This window comes from Papio anubis, chromosome 11 (genome assembly GCF_008728515.1).
Source record: "Papio anubis isolate 15944 chromosome 11, Panubis1.0, whole genome shotgun sequence".
Classification (NCBI taxonomy): Eukaryota; Metazoa; Chordata; class Mammalia; order Primates; family Cercopithecidae; genus Papio; species Papio anubis.
Genome location: NC_044986.1, coordinates 40,896,875 through 40,914,490, shown reverse-complemented (window position 1 = coordinate 40,914,490; position 17,616 = coordinate 40,896,875). Strand labels below are relative to the sequence as shown.

At 36.5% G+C, this 17,616-nt stretch overlaps 1 protein-coding gene across 13 annotated transcripts in view; it reads left to right on the top strand.

Annotated features, from left to right (window-relative positions):
- EXOC6 (exocyst complex component 6) overlaps positions 1 to 17,616 on the top strand; it is a 214,284-nt gene that overhangs the window by 108,083 nt on the left and 88,585 nt on the right. For all 13 annotated transcript variants that reach the window (XM_031652172.1, XM_031652176.1, XM_031652175.1 and 10 more), the window contains one exon: positions 250 to 384. In XM_031652172.1, the coding sequence (XP_031508032.1) occupies positions 250 to 384 (135 nt within the window). The remainder of the gene's footprint in view (positions 1 to 249; positions 385 to 17,616) is intronic.

Sequence of the window (17,616 nt, the reverse complement as noted above, 5' to 3'; positions counted from 1 at the left end):
CATACTATGAAAAGTTATTTTAAAATAACTGGCAGTTAGAGTCTTGATTTGTGTGTGTGTATATATATACATATAAAAATTCATAAGCAGTATTGCAGCAGGCTTTTAAAATCAGATAGTTGTATCCTATAATGCTGTAGTTATGTAGATATGGTGCAGTTGCTGGAAGTAATAATCCTATTTTTAAAAATTAGGTGATTTTACATACATGTAACCTGTATTTTACTGGATATATCTTGTGTTTTCTAGCTGGTGCAAATCATCATAAACACAACACACCTGGAACAAGCTTGTAAATATCTTGAGGACTTTATAACTAACATTACAAATATTTCTCAAGAAACTGTTCATACTACAAGACTTTATGGACTTTCTACTTTTAAGGTATGTAAAAATTTGACCAAAAGTTTTCATTTCAGTCACTGTAAACAAACGTTAAGAAATTAAAGACTGTTCTTATTATATGCAAGATCTACTATATTCCTAAAAATTAAGAATAGAGATAATCATTGTCAACAATGAGCAGATAAATGTAAGTTTTTTTTGGCACCGTAAACATCTTATTAACATGGAGAAAAGTATACTTATTTTCTACAATGTATTACGCTTTGTTCATGTTTTGATGATTTATAGTAGTGCTGAATAGGTCTAACTGAATTAATATTTCACAGTTTAAAAATTAATTCTATATGAGTGTTTATGTTTGAAAATTTTAAATGTAAGACAAATTAAATAAGGATAGATTTGTTTTCCATCCTTGACTGGTTCTGATCTGAAGAAAAATAAGTATTATTACATGTCATTGAAGTCCTGCCTGTTTTGTGGATGGGAGGATTTCTGTTTGAATAATATACAGGATATACTGAGGATTAATTAACAGTTGTTTTAGGTAGAATGTAAGATTAAATAATTTCATAAGCTGTTTTATTATTTTATTGATTTGGAGTCATAGATGAGACACTAGCTTAGTCTAGTGTATATAAATCCCCTTGCATTGAATATTTTGTTAAACTAATGATAAACCATGTACTGATCACTTATCTGCAAAATGGGCTTGCTAATTCAACCTTATAGCTCTTTCTAAAAGTTTCCTGTTAAAAAGAATTCTCTTTAACTACTTTTGTTATATTATCAATCACCCCCAAGATTTTGTTGTAATAACTTGCATTTTAAAAAATGAATGTACTGGCTGGGCGTGGTGGCTCACGCCTGTAATCCCAGCACTTTGGGAGGCCAAGGCTGGCGGATCACAAGGGCAGGAGATTGAGACCATCCTGGCTAACACGGTGAAAGCCCGTCTCTACTAAAAATACAAAAAATTAGCTGGGCGTGGTGGCGGGCGCCTGTAGTCCCAGCTACTCGGGAGGCTGAGGCAGGAGAATGGTGTGAACCCGGGAGGTGGAACTTGTGTTGAGCGGACATCAAGCCACTGCACTCCAGCCTGGAAAACAAAGCGAGACTCCATCTCAAAAAAAAAAAAAACACAAAAAAATGAATGTTCTTCTGTTTAAAAATAACTAATTTAATGTTAACATTTAACCATACTTTGAAAGTGTGAAGTCCACAAACAACCCTGGAATGCTAGAATTATCTGCTTGGCCCCCAAATATTATGCTCCTCTGGTGCCTCTTGAGCTAATGTAGTCATTTCAATACATAAGACACAAATGCAGAATGATATCTGAATCAGCAGACTTAACAAAATTAGTTATTAAAACTTAGAAGCCTAAAAAAGCAGGCATTCATTTATTCAAATAATATAGTACAGTGATTAAATTCATATACTCTTAAGTTAGATTGCTCTGTGGTCTTGGGCAAGTTCTTTAATGTAAGTGATCCCAAGTTTCTTTATCTATAAAATTAGAGTAACAGTACAATACCTACTTCATGTGATCATTATGAGGAGTAAAGTAGATACTTAGCACAGAACCATTCACTGTATATAAATCATGCTCTGAACACTCTGTTTAGACTCTGAGAATACAAAAATGTATCCCTGCCCTCAAGAAGCTCAGAGGAGGAAAAAAATAAAAGACACTTAACAATGTGGTATGGTAAGTGTGATAATATAGGAGGAGACGCCACAAGTTTTTAGTCACTTACTTATCCAAGGACAAATTGATTCTTAGCTTTTATGTTAGATTTTACATAATGCCTCTACTTTCTCTTCATTGTTCTCTCTGTCCTTACATCCATGTGTTACTCATACTCTGTCAAGAAGGGATTTCTCAGGCTTAGAATTGTAGGCATATTTAACTGTAACATTACATTTAATATGCTTACCCAGTACTCTCTGATTAAAACATGAATTACTTTAGCATCTTGTGTTTCTAGGGATCTTAGAGTAATTTTCTTATCGATTATAAGCCAAAGAACCAAAGATACTGGAACACAATGCTCTTAGAGTAGGGGATCTTGGAACTGTATTTCTCAAAATCTGCCTGTTGGGAAAGAATGTTTAGAAATGTTAACTCTGGTTCATCATTCCAGAGTTGAAACCACAACTATCATTGCATACTCCTTGGTGGGTTTCCTTGGAAATCAAGTTCTGCTCTGTAAATAGCGAAGCGTCTTTGTTTTTTGTTGTTTATTTGTTCGTTTTGTTTTCACACAGAACTCAGTAAATGCTTTTCTGTTTTCTAATATGTGAGCAAGAGCTGTTTTCATCTTAATATTTGAAGGTCAAGTATTTTTCAGTTCTATCTTTTGGTCTGTTTCAAGAGGAATTTGTCTCAAAATGTGATAAGGGGAAGTACTTCAACAGGGAGGATTGTTAAATCAATATTAAAGTGAATTACTGAGGGACACTGGGGAATTTCCATTCACAGTGAATAGTCTGTTGCCTCTTTCACAGAAACGATTGAAGTACAGTCTTGACTGTAGACATTTGATTGGATTATTCAGCCTATTAGCCTGATTTTTTTTTCAGTTCAGTGACCCTAGAAAACATATTTCTATTTGATTGCTTAATGATTCTGGAAACAAGCGCTTAATGATACCTATACCTCCATTTGCTTCCGTTCCAAAAACTACATATGCACACACAAACTGCCTGATCTTGTGTCATCTATATTTAGGTTATGAAATAGTGTATAGACAGTTTTGTTAACTTGTTTGCTAACTCTGTAAGTGACATAAAAGAAGTTCATTAAGTCGTTCCTACCCTCAAGCAGTACCTCAGCTTTTTGAAAGTAACTCAGACCCAAATAGAGAGCTACTTAAAGCTAATATAAGACTTCTCCTAACTGGAAAAATTTGCATCAATATAGACGAAAAAAATGGAAATACCATTCCCTTTCTAACTTGTGTGGTAGAGAAATGGTCCAGTTGTTTCTCTTTGGCATCAGGGATCTTTAACTTGACTCCAAGGAGCTCTTCCAGCCTGCTACTCTGAAGACTTTTCTTTTGAGTCCTGGCAGTAATTGCAATTGTCAATGCCTAGAAGAAATGCACTTCTGATTCTTTTTCTAACTTGCTTTTTTTTTTCTTTTTGTCTGCTAATGACTATGTAGCAAAGCTTTTCAGGATTGTGGCTGAAGTGACAGTAGTAAATTGTCTTTAAGGGCTTGAAATTCTCTTCCTATGGAGCAAGGACATGGTACATGTCAGTTCTCCCCAACTTGATCTACAGATTTAATATATTCCCTGTTAATATCCCAGCAAGTTTTTCTGTGGATGTTGACAAAGTGATCTTTAACTTTATGTGGAGACAGAAGACCCGGAAGAACCAACAGAGTATTGAAGAAGAACAGAGTTGGAGGACTGATACTACCCATCTTCAAGACTTTCTATACAGCTGTAGTAATGAGGCCGGGTGCCGTGGCTAACACCTGTAATCCCAGCACTTTGGGAGGCCGAGGTGGGCAGATCATGAGGTCAAGAGATCAAGACCATCCTGGCCAACATGGTGTAACCCTGTCTCTACTAAAAATACAAAAATTAGCTGGGTGTGGTGGTGTGCACATGTAATCCCAGCTACTCGGGAGGCTGACGCAGGAGAATCGCTTGAACCTGGGAGGCAGAGGTTGCAGTGAGCCGAGATCGTACCACTGCACTCCAGCCTGGCGACAGAGTGAAACTCCGTCTCAAAAACAAAACAAAACAAAACAAAGTTGTAGTAATAAATAAGATGTGGTATTGGACAAACAACAGACAAATAGATTAATGGAACAGATTAAAGACCCCAGAAATAGACCCACATAAATATAGTCAACTGAATTTTGACAAAGGAGCAAAGGTAATAAAATGTAGCAAAGATAGTTTTTTCAGCAAATAGTGCTGAAAAATGAATCTAGACCAGACCTTATACCCTTCACAAAAACTGACTCAAAATGTTTCACAGATCTATATGTAAAATGCAAATTGATAAAACCCCTAGAAGATAACATAGGAGAAAATCTAGATGACCTTGGGTGGGGCAATGACTTTTTAGTCTTGATTGTTCCCCAAAGGAACAATCCATGATAGAAATCATTGATAAACTGAACTTCATTAAAAATTTAGACTTCTATTCTATGAAAGACTGTGTCAACAGAATGAGAAGACAAGCCACAAAACTGGGAGAAAATATTTGCAAAAGACTTATCTGGTAAAGGACTCTTGTCTGAAATATGCAAATAACTCTTAAAACTCAACAAGAAGAAAATGAACTATTGATTTTAAAATGGGCCGAAGATCTTAACATATACCTCAGCAAAGAAGATACAGAGATGCAGATAAGCATATGAAATGATGTTCCATATATATATCATAAGGGAAATGCAAATTAATACAACAGTGAGATACCACTACACACCTATTAGAGTGGCCAAAATTCAGAACAATGACAGCATCAAAAGCCGACAAAGATGTGGAGCAACAGAAGCTCTTACTCATTGCTGGTGGGAATGCAAAATGCTACAGCCTCCTTGGAAGACCGTTTGGCAGCTTCTTATAAAGTGAAACACAGTCTTACCATATGATGCAGCAATTGTGCTTCTTGGTATTTATTCCAAGGAGTTGAAAACTTAGGTTCACCCAAAAACTTATACATGGATGTTTATAGCAGCTTTATTCATAATTGCCCAAACTTGGAAGCAACCAAAATGTCCTTCAGTAGGTGAATGTATAAATAAACCCTGGTATATCTGGACAATGGAATATTATTAGGTACTAAAAGGAAATGAGCTATCTAGCCGTTGATATGGATGAAACTTAAATGCATATTATTAAGTGAAAGGAGCCAATCTGAAAAGACTACATATTGTATGATTGTAACTATGTGACATTCTGGAAAAGAGAAAGCTATGGAGACAATAAAAAAATTAATGGTAGCCAGGGGTGAGGGAGTGGTGGAGGGGTAAATAAGTGAAGCTCAGAGGATGTTTAGGGCAGTGAAACTATTGCTCTAGAAGTATATAATTGTGTATACATGCATCAAAACCCATAGAATGTAAAACACTATGAGTGAATCCAGTGTACACTGTGGACTTTGGAATTTGTGGGGTATGTAGTAAATCTCTGTAGTTTCTGTTCAGTTTTGCTGTTAACCTAAAACTACTCTAAAAAATAGTCTGTTTAAATTGCGAAAGAAAGGTGAACACACTTGTAACTATGAGATGAAGAAATAAAGCATTACTAGCACTGTAGAAGCCTTCCTCATTCCTCTCCTTTGTCACTATCTCTTTTCCTCTCAGTACTGACTTTTAACGGCACAGAGTAGTTTTGCCTGTTTCTGAGTTCTATTTAAATGAAATCACACAGAGTGCTTCTTTTTGTGTGTCTGACTTCTTTTACTCAGCATGACTTGGGGTATTTCATTTGTGGTGTTGTATGTAGCTGTAGTTTATTTATTTTAAATTCAATATGGTATTCCACGATAGAATTTACTACACCTTATTTATTTGTGTGTGAACTGTATCACTTTTGGCTATTTAGAAACTTTTCTTTTGCTTTCTTACTGGTTATTGACTGGATACGTGACCTCTTTCTGAGATATTACCGTATGAGTAAAAGATAGTTTACGTTTATTTAATTTTTAGTTGTGAAGATACAAATTCAGAAACTGGCATAAACATTTAGAACTAATGAGGTATTATTGGCAGTTTAAAAATTTTTCATTTTAATTAAAATGTTATACTGTTTTATATATGTAAAGTTGATTTATTGCTTTGTGAAGGCACTTGCAAAATTATGCCTTGACTGATTAATTGCATGTCAGCTTCTGATTACTTATATGCTTTTTTATTGATGGAGTGTTCCTTTGTAAAATTCCTTGTATTGTGTATGCAATTTGATTGCCATTTTAAAAAGGCAGTGTATATGACATTTATTTCTTTTGTCATCCTTTACCACCAACTTCTTCTTTTCTGGTCTTCCCCCATTACAGAGGACTGTATAAAGCAGTTTTATGCTTACAGCTGATTTAATACATTTGAATGATATAAAATCCTAAAATGTAAGTTAGAAAACAACCAAAAGCAAAAGCAGATTGAATAACAAATATATATGGAATAGAATGAGTAATTAGATTCCTTTGTAAATAGAATAGAAAAGTAAATAAGGGACATGCTACTTTGCCAAAAACATGAAAGGTAACAGGAAAAATAAAAACATTTTTTCAGTTCTGTAAACAAAAGAGGAGGATCAACAAAATGTAGAGACCTCAATCCTCATAGATAAGAGTGCTCAGCTTTCTGTTTTTTTTTAAATATCATCAGTAATCAGTTAATTATAGCAAATGCCACTTACAAAGATCATGGAAAGCAGAAATAGAGTATGGAGAGAAATGGTTGAGGACTACTTTAAAAAGCTATTTATATCAGATGATTTGCAAACCTGATGACAAACAACCACTTAAGGAGTGGCAGATGCTACCACAAAGCCATTAGTCATTATTTGTGAACACTTTTGAGGTACAAAAGCCCCTGAAAAATAGAAAGGTAAACATGTAGCACCCGCTTTTTAAAAAGGAAAAGAAGATAACTTAGGTAATTGGAGAATTAGAGAAGTATTTAGTTTACAGTGACCTGTGACAATCTCAGATAATCCAAAGACTGGATTTTGAATTATTCCAGACACTGAGTATAGCTCAAAACCCATATATCCTTCTACAAGTAAGGTAATTAGCAGGTGGCTCTATGAGAGATTTAGGTTATTCTAGGCTAGGCTACTTTGATAAAGAACAAGAAATGAAATACTTTGTCTTGTCTAAAGTAAGGCTTTAATTGTGTCCCAAAAGATAGTCCTGTAAATAAAGCAGTCATTCCTTAGATGGTTCTGTCTAAACTGAGTGTCATTTTTCACTTGGGGGTGTATGTTAAATGATGTTTATTGAGCAAAAATGTATATATAATGTAATGTAAAAATGTTAAAAAAGACATATATATATATGGGTTTTTTTTTTTTTTTTTTTGAGACAGGGTCCCACTCTGTCATCCAGGTTGGAGTGCAGTGACTTGACCATGGTTCACTGCAGCCTTGACTTCCTGGGCTTAAGCGATCCTCCCACCTCAGCCTCCCAAATAGCTAGGACTACAGGCCCATGCTACCACCCTGGCTGATTAAGAAAAAAAAATGTTTTGTAGAGACCGGATCTCACTGTATTGCCCAGGCTGGTCTCGAACTCCTGGACTCAAGCAATCCTCTTGCTTCAGCCTCCCAAAGTGCTGGGATTACAAGTGTGAGCCACTGTCAGGCACCAAAATGTATTTCTGTGGTACTGTGCTGATTGCTGAGGGGAAGATGTGGAATGGTTCTTGACCACTAGGATTCTTTTAATCTAGAAAAGCAGATAACTACAAACAAATAACAACAGTGTGTAATAGCGGATGAATTTGGTCCTGTAGACATGTTTGATTTGGTTTTGTGGTTTTTCTAAATGTTTTGAATTTGCATACCCTTAGATGAGACTTAAACTCTATAATGATCCTGCCTACTGTAAATACCCTGCCTGCCATACTCATTCTTGTTACATGCCTGGACCCTGAAGGCATTTAAGTATTTGTATCAGTTTGGAGTATGGGTAAGATTTTAATCAGCAGAGATGAGGAGAAGGAAGAATTGGTATAAACCAATGCACAGAAGGCGGAAAGCTGAAGTTATATTCAGACATTCAGACAATGACCCAGAAGATGAATATAAAATCATATTTATTCATCTTATGTTAATAAGGATGCTTATTTTTGTTTTAAAATAATGTTTGGTTTACATGTGTTTTGAATGTATATTCTGGGGGAAAATGTAATTTCTTCCAGAAGCAGTTAGTGTCAGTTTCCTCCACTTAAATTTCGATCTTCAGCTGTGTCTGGGCCATAGCTTTACCTGATACTTCACCTTGCATTATCTAACTCTCTAAGAAGTACTTTGGATTTCCCTCTCAAAATTGTTTTTGGTATAATTAACATAACTCTTACAGTAACCTACCTTTGTAATATAACATTTAGTATACTATTTATGATCTGCCTACTTTAGAACTGTGATATTATTAATCTCTGACTTATAGTCCGTGATGACTGTATTTCTTTTTACAAAGAGCAATTTTTTTTTTTTTTTTTTTTTTTTAATCATGGTTCACTGCAGCCTTGATCTCCTGGGCTCAAGTGATCTTCCCACTTCAGCCTCCTGAGTAGCTGGGATTACAGGTGCACACCATCTTACCTGGCCAATTTTTTAAAGTTTATTTTTTGTAGAGATAGAGTCTCACCATGTTGCACCTGTTAGTCTCAAACTCCTGGGCTTAAGTGATCCTCCTGCCTCAGCCTCCCAAAGTGTTGGAATTATAGGCGAGAGCCACTGTTCCCAGTAAGATAATCTTTTAGAGAGATTTCTAGAACTTTATGATACTTCAGTTCTTGTAATTGATACAAGCTTTTCATGGCTTTTAACTTTTGATTTCTTAGTTCATTATGGAGCAGATCTTGAGCTTTGTTTTACCCAGAGTATTGATCAAATGGTAATCTGTGATTTGCATGATTTGCATGTGTATAAGGCACAATACATATCCTAAAGCCTAATACTATTTTTTTAAAAAAAAATCACAGTAATACCATATAATGAAAAATCCTGATGAATAGTAGCCAGATGAATTAGTGCTTTTTTCTAATTTAATGAGAAGTGTAGCAAGCAAATCCCTCTTTTTTTTTGGTTGATTTAAAGTACTAAATGTAAAGAAAACAAATAATAAAACAAGAATATAAAAAATAAAACAACTTCTTTTTATTGCCACATTGACATCTAAAATAAATAATGGAAATTATATATATATTTAAAATTTTTAATTTATTAATTGACTTCTCTGCCCATTTTATTATACCTTTTCCTTCATCATAACTAAATACTATTAATAAATTACATTGGTTAGTCTTATTTGCTTTTTCCCTTCTGCATTAGTAGTGACATTGGATAATGAGTTGGATGCTATATGCAGTGTAACTAACATTAGAAATTTTTAGGTCAAGATAATGGATTATTGGAATTTTGTTTATTAGAGCAGGAAGAAGTTAACTAGGGAGGACACCTTTATGGTGATAGCTCTAACTTTATCTCTTGCCTACATAGTTGAGGCCCATAAAAGTATAGATATATTCCCCTTGCTCTAAATGAGCAAAATTAAATGTAACTTTTTTCTTAAATATTGAATAAATGTTTCTATTAAGATAGTTGTATTAATCTAGGTTATTAACTGAAAATTGACAAGAACTGATGGAAAAACCAACTCAAACTTTCTTAAATAATAAAGAAAAAATTATTGGCCAGTGACACTGAGATGTCCAAAGATAGGGCACTACTGCTCAGTAGATGTCACCATGGACCCAGCGTCTCTCCGTCTTTTAACTCTGCTTCATGCAATTTTGGCCTTATCATCAGACTACTTATAGTGGCCCAGCAGTTCCCAGCAGCTCTAGGCTCTCTCAGTCTGGTAGCAAAATGACTGCCTGGTCACAGTCCCAAACCTCACATTGTCATGTCCTGTCATCTAAAGGAACAGAAACTGTCTCCCTCTACTAGCTGCTATATAATTTTTTTGTAAGAGGATGGGACTGGTAATTGACTTAAATTTAGCAAGACCCATCCTTGGAGCTAGATATAGGTTCAGTCTTACCCAAATGAAATAGCTGTGAATGGGGGCAGAGCGATTTTCCAAAACTTATTTGGAAATTATTCCAAGGGGGGAATGGACGATGTACAGTAAATTGTAGATGTTTTCTAAAATCTTTAGCTATTACTACTTAGCTTTTATTCAGAACATACGTGTTTATGCTCCAGGAGGTCTAGGTGGAATTTGTGCATGTGTATGTTTTAAAAAGTTCCTCAGGTGGGTTCTGTTGCACACCTATGGTTGGGAAACACTCATGGTATATTTAATTCTTACACATTGAAAATTTGTTTTAAAGTTCTCAAATTATGCTAGATACATTTCTGCCTCCAGAGGGCACTATTTCCTTAACAAAGGACGAATTACTTTGTTTATAAACTGAATCTTTACATTTTATTTAAGAGTTAGCTGATATGCTGACTGACTTCTTAGAATGTCAAGAGTTGATAATGCTTCTGGTAAGGTCATAAGGATTGAGACTATTCTGGGTTCAACTGTAGAACTCCCCAAGAAGTTCTAACTAATTTCCTTAGCAATCACTAAATCGCTAGTAATCATTAGTAATCATCTCTTAGGAATGTCTTACCAAATAATTCAGTGTATTCCTACGTATAACTACAGGAAAAGTTGCATTGAAAGCCTTTTCTATCTCTTCTTTCTATCCTTGCTCCCATTTCTTTAAAAAGAAAATGTAGTGAGTCAGTTCATGCAGCTATAAAGATCAGACACATGTTTTCTAATGATTATATTTGTCTGAATTATAAAATAAGCAGAATTCTTAGTCCTTAGAAAAATCCTTTCAAGTGTTGACTTTAATCGTATTCCTGCTCGGGAGTACTGTCTGAAATTTTTCTTTGACACAGTACAGCCAGTGATTCCCTGACATAGATTTATTTGCTTCCTATTATAGCCCGTGGAAAGCATTAATAAACTTTAAAAAATATTAGGTACCTTTCCCCGAAAGTTTTTTAACATCTTGAGAAAAGGTTATTTTAACTTAGATATTTTATGGGAAAAGTGGAACCTGCTCATGGTGTCACCTCAGAAACATAGACTTATCAACAAAGTTCTAGTGACAATACCAAAAAGCAATACATCAATTTTTATGTTTTCCCTTTTATTTTGGCTTAGTTTCTTTTAGAAAGTAGTGTTTTCTGAACCACTTTTTCACTAAACGTGGTCTAGAAAGCATGTAATTATAATTATTTCACGTGATGGTGTGAATGGTTTTGTCATTTTTAATTTTCTTCTTTCAGATAAAAATAGTGTTTTCTCCCTCATGACTTAAAAATTTCTAGATATTTAGTCTCTACCACCCCGTCAACTTTTGGTTAATATTTCAATTGTCCCATATTGCTTTTTAAATCTAGGAAAATGTGAACTAACATCTTTTTTTTTATTTTAATAAAGTTCTATAAAGTAAAAAAAAATTAAAGCTGGATTTAAATTTGGCTTTTAATGAAATCGCCAGTTTTATATCAATCTAAAGTTTAACCAAGTACTTCAGCTCTATAAGTTTGGAGGAGGGGAGCTTCTTGAAACTGGCTTTTAAAATCTTGTTATGCATCTCCTTCTCTTCCTGCCTATATTAGAGGCATCCCAAAAAAGCAAAAGAAATCATAAATAGCGGTCTGAGTGCAGATAGAAAATGCAGCGGAAGATAGAAGCAATCAGATTCTCAATTTTCTTTGCCCGGTGATAGAAGGGAAGCAGGTTGAGTATTTATGAGATGATTGTACATAGTTCTGAGGTTTAGGGTTCTCTTTTCCAGCAGCCTTCTGGAATTACTGCCTGTCTTCAGTTGTGTAGTGACCTATATTCATCTGCTTAGATTCAGTAAAAGTAGTGAGACATGAATGAGGGAACTGATTATGAACACTGGGGCAAAATGCAAAATGCTAAATAAATATTTTTATATTGCTTTGAGAAAACTGACTTACAAATGATGTCATTAAGGTATGTTATGTTGTAGTTCTGTAGGTCATAAGCATTTACCATCTTAGGTACCTGCCCCTAATGTTAAAGAAGTTAAAGAGAAGTAGGTGTTACTGCCATGAATTATACATATTAAATATGACACCCCTTTCCACTGGTTAGTGTTTCACTTTTTTTTTTTTTTCCTAAAGACGAGGTCTTGCTCTGTCACCCAAGCTGGAGTGCAGTGGCGCAATCATAGCTCACTGCAGCTTCAAACTCCTGGGCTCAAGCGATCCTCCCACCTCAGTCTCCTGAGTAGTTAGGACTATAGGCACAAGCCACCATGACCAGCTAAATTTTTTATTTTTTGGTAGAGACAGAGTCTCACTATGTTGCCCAGGCAGTTCTTTAACTCCTGACCTCAAGTGATCCTCCTGCTTCAGCCTCCCAAACTGCTGGAATTATAGGCATGAACCACTGTGCCCAGCCAAGTTTTACATTAAAAAAATCCTGTTAATGTTCAATACCCAATTTTTGCTCTCTTACATAAAAATAACTACACTAAGTTAAGCCAACTTGGGCAATTTGGAAGGCTTGGAATTCTGATATATTAATAGTCTCCATACAGTTCTTTTAGTAAGACATTTATTGAGCATTACTAGGTATAAAACACAAGTAAGTGTAGGAAAACTGATTTGTTTTAGCCCCTTCTGGGTGCCAAGTACTGTTAGGTACTTTGTATTGATTATAGAAGCTTGTGTAATGTTCAAAACAGCCCTGTGAGATGGGGAGGATTCTCATTTCATAGGTAAGACGTTAAGTTAATTTGCTTGAGATGTAAAGATAAGTGAAATAGTGGGAATCAGATGCCTTCCCATTTCCCCAAACCGCTTTTGTTTTTTTCTGTTAAGTAAATGGAAGTACTAACCCATCTTCTTTATGAGCCATTTCTTCGTTATTCATTATTAGCAGGAATGGTGATTTTTTAAATGGCTACAAATTCCTTGACACTTCTCTTATTGAGAAGTGGGGATCTGTATCCCCTTATCTTGATCTGGGCAGACTTGTGACAGCTTTGACCAAGAGAGTACAGTAAAAATCATTTGAGACTTTAGACTTCTGAGGCTAGGACATAAAAGGCAATGTGTTATTGCCTTTATTCCAAGCATGGAACACACATGCTTGGAGCCCTGTGCTGCCATGTAAGAAGCCCAATTACTCTTTAGCCACTTCAGTGCTTTGAGGAGACACTAAAGTGCTTGGCTTTGAGGCAGCCAAGCAACATGGAAAGGCTACCCATCCCCGGTACCAGACATAAGAGTGAGGAAGCCTCCAGATGATTCTAATCCCCAGCTGTTGAGTCTTACTGCCGGCCTTCAAGTCTTTTCCAGCTGAGGTCACAGATAGTGTAGTACAAAGTCATCTCCACTATTTCCTGACCCATAGAACCTGTGAGTATAACAAAATGTTTGTTATTTTAAGCCACTAACTCAAAAATAGTAACTAGAACAGCCACCACATAAATACTTCTTCTAGATTCCTATTTTTCCATATCACCACGTTGCTTTTCCTCCATGAAACCCTCTTTCTAGCCAACATGATCTCTTCTTATTTGGCATACTTTTACTATACATGTAGTTAGTGTTAATTTGTGCATATTTATTCATTCTATGATTATTGTATTTTCATTCTTTTATTTTTATTTATTTATTTTTTTGAGATGGAGTCTCACTCTATTGCCCAGGCTGGAGTGCAGTGGTGCGATCTCAGCTCACTGCAACCTCTGCCTCCCGGGTTCAAGCAATTCTCATGCCTCAGCCTTCTGAGTTGCTGGGATTATAGGTGTGCACCACCAAGCCTGGCTAATTTTTGTATTTTTAGTAGAGACGGGGTTTCACTATATTGGCCAGGCTGGTCTCGAACTTCTGACATCAGGTGATCCACTCGCCTCAGCCTCCCAAAGAGTTGGGATTACAGGTGTGAGCCACTGCGTGTGGGCGATTATTGTATTTTCTATCCTTATCTGGATTTTCTATCCTCAACTAGATTATAAACTTTTTTCAAGACAGGGGTGATTTCCTTTATTCATTTAACAAGTGCTCATCTACTGCTTACTATGTGCCAAGCACTGTTCTCAGTGCTAGGGATACATCAGTGAATGAAAACAGACACACCCTTCCTGCCTTCTTTCCATATCCATGGGTTCCACCTCTTGGATTCAGCCTATCATGGATCAAAAATATTTGGAAGAAAAGATGCATGGTGCATCTGTACTGAACATGTACAGACTTTTTTTCCTTGTCATTATACCCTAAACAATACAGTGTGACAACTATTTACATAGCATTTACATTGTATTAGGTGTTATAAGTAATCAAGAGATTATTTAAAGTATACAGGAGGATGTATGTAGATATGCAAATACCACACCATTTTATATAAAGGACTTCAGCATCTGCAGATTTTGGTATCCGAGGGAGATCCTGGAGCCGGTCTCTTACCAGAGGATGACTGTATAAGTAACTATTTTGAGTCAGAGCTCATCTTGTTACTACCATATTTAATAGTGCTTCATTAAAATTTCAATTAATTATCATTAACATTAACTTATTTTAAATATCTGTTTTATCTAAAGTAATGTTTATTTTAACTTTTTTCTGTATTTGAGGGGAGGCTGTGTTGAACTCAATGCCTCTCCTTAATGTCAGCTTTGTGTTGGACCACTGAATGGGGAGAGAAGAAATAATCTTGGAATTCTTATTCTAATCCTACTGTGAAACCAGGCATGCAGATAGAAAGATGTCTGTCAATAGTTGGTTTTCCCCAGCCCACCATGGCAGTGAGTAGTAAGTGGTTAGTGTGAAAATTGGAGAGGAAGCCAAAGAAGTGTTATAATGTGGAAATGGTACATTTTGATTATACACCTCAGAATAATGTGTGGTCTGCTCTTGTTGAGTGGAGCGTTCAATAGATGTCTGTTAGATCCAGTTGATTTATATTGTGGATCAAGTCTTCTGTTTTTTCTGCCTGCTCAAATCTGCTGTTGAACTCCTTTAGCGATTTTTTTTTCTTTTTTCTTTTTCTTTTTCTTTTTTTTTTTTGAGATGGAGTCTAGCTCTATTGCCCAGGCTGGAGTGAAGTGGCGCAATCTTGTCTCACTGCAAGCTCCACCTCCTGGGTTCACGCCATTCTCCTACCTCAGCCTCCCGAGTAGCTGGGACTACAGGCGCACACCTGGCTAATTTTTTTGTATTTTTAGTAGAGATGGGGTTTCACCGTGTTAGTCAGAATGGTCTCCATCTCCTGACCTCATGATCCACCCGCCTCAGCCTCCCAAAGTGCTGGGATTACAGGCGTGAGCCACTGTGCCTGGCCTAGTGATTTTTTTTTTTCACTTCACTTATTGTACTTTTTTTTTTTCTTTTTTTGAGATGAAGTCTCACTCTGTCACCCAGGCTGCAGTGCAGTGGCGGTAACCTCCGCCTCCCAGGTTCAAGTGATTCTTCTGCCTCAGCCTCCCGAGTAGCTGGGATTACAGGCACCCACTGCCACGTCTGGCTAATTTTTTTGTATTTTTAGTAGAGATGGGGTTTCACCATGTTGGCTAGGCTGGTCTCGAAATCTTGACCTCAGGTAATCCGCCTGCCTCGGTCTCCCAAAGTGCTGGGATTACAGGCATCACTTATTGTACTTTTTAATAATTTATATTTATATTCCCCATTTGTTGATGTATTCTCATAATTTTCTTTTAGTTCTTTAGATATGGTTTCCTTTTGTTCTTAAATTTTTGTCCTATAAGTTCAACATCTGAGCTGCCTCACAGTTTCTGTTGGTTGCTTTTTTTCCTGTGTATGGGTCATATTTTGTTTCTTTGCGTACCTTGTCATTTTTTGTTGATAACTGGACATTTAAAATAATATAAGATGGCAACTTTGGAAGTTCTCTCCTCTCCCAAGGGTTTGTTGTTTCTCCCATTTGTTGTTTGTTTTGTGACCTTTCTGAATTAAGTCTGTAAGTCTGTGTTCTTTGTCATATGTGGCCATTGAAGTCTTTGCTTGGTTAGCTTAGGGGTCAGCTAGTGATTGGATACAGATTTGCTTAAAAGCCTGGAACCTGTGAGTCCCCTAGTCTTTGCCAAAGGGCTCTGTGTGCATGTTGGGGTATGTCTTAAACACTGAGATAGGAAGTTAATAATTCTGCTTTGGCTTTTACTTCCTGCTTGCACATGATACCAGTGGGCTGGGGGAGGTCCCCAAATGTTGCTGAGATCTCAATCCCAGCCAGTGTCCAGGCTCTTGACACTGTTGTGAGAAGGAATTCAAGGATGAATCAGAAAATAGTGAAAGTGTGGAGACTTAATTGCAAAACAAAATACACATTCAAGAAAGGGGAGTGCAGGCACACTTGAGAGAGAGAGTGAGTGAGTCATACGCAAGGGGGAGTGGGGCTGCTACCTTTATGAGTTTCTTTAACCAAGGGATGAAATATTCATGATGATTCCCGGAAAAAGATGGAATTTTTTTTGGAATTGTGGTGCCACCCATTTTTACATCAAATATGAGTGTTCCTAAAACTGTCATGGCACTGGTGGGTATGTGATTGAGTATGTTATGAGTGTACATTGAGTCCTGGGTGAAACAGGTTAAATCTAGCACCATGTTGAGTCTAGTCAGTCTTAGCATGGTTTACACCCTGCTTTTCGGGGTCTTACCAGCCCATAGCTTCTGCAGCTATTTCAACAGTTTCCTTTGGCTAATCACATAAAACTGCTGCCTAGAATTTCCTTTTCTCCTGTCACTACCTTGTATTATTTCTGTCTTGCACAGAGCTTCAAGGTCAGCCGTGAATGAGAGCTTAGAGCCTTCTTAGGTCTTTCCCAAGTGTGTACACAGCCCTATTTATGTATGTGGCCTTTTAGATTCCCAGGAATCTGGTAGAGCTTTTCAAAGTCATCTGTGGACATTTTATTTCCCAATTTTTCCTTTTAAGCCCTTTGGTTGACCTATTGTTTGTCCCAGCTGTTACCTACCATCTCAGGCATCCTCCATGTTAAACTTATTGCCTCTTACTGTTTTTGATAACTGCCCCCTGGGGAAAAGGCTTTTTGTACTAGGCAGTCCTGATTCAGGTCAAATAAAGACATCCCTGTAAACAGGTATGGAGTCTTCCAGGGAACCACCAGATAGGTCAAATAATGATAATTCTCTGAGAATGTGGCTTTGAAGGTTCTGCAGTTCTGTTCTGTCTGCTTTGATGGCTGGCAAGCTCTAGGTTTCCACCAGAGTTTTAGAATGTTGTCTTTCGAGAGTACTGTAGAGCTGGAACAGAGGAAGAATAATGGAAATAGGGCATATTAAAATGCTACAAAGCTAATTTTTCTACCAATATTCAGCTGTTTTTCTTGAATAAATGATGCCTGTATTTCTGCAAGTTTTGAGGTAATTTTCAGAGTTCTGAAAAGGTTGATTTTTATAATTTTTGATAAGTTTTCTGGTTACTTCTATGAATGAGAAAATGTTTGGAGATCCTCCCTCTGCTATTTTTGCTGGCATCACTCCTGTTGTTTCTTTCTCCTCAGAGAAATTAACTATCTCCATCTCTTTCTCTTCTGCCTCCACCCGTTCT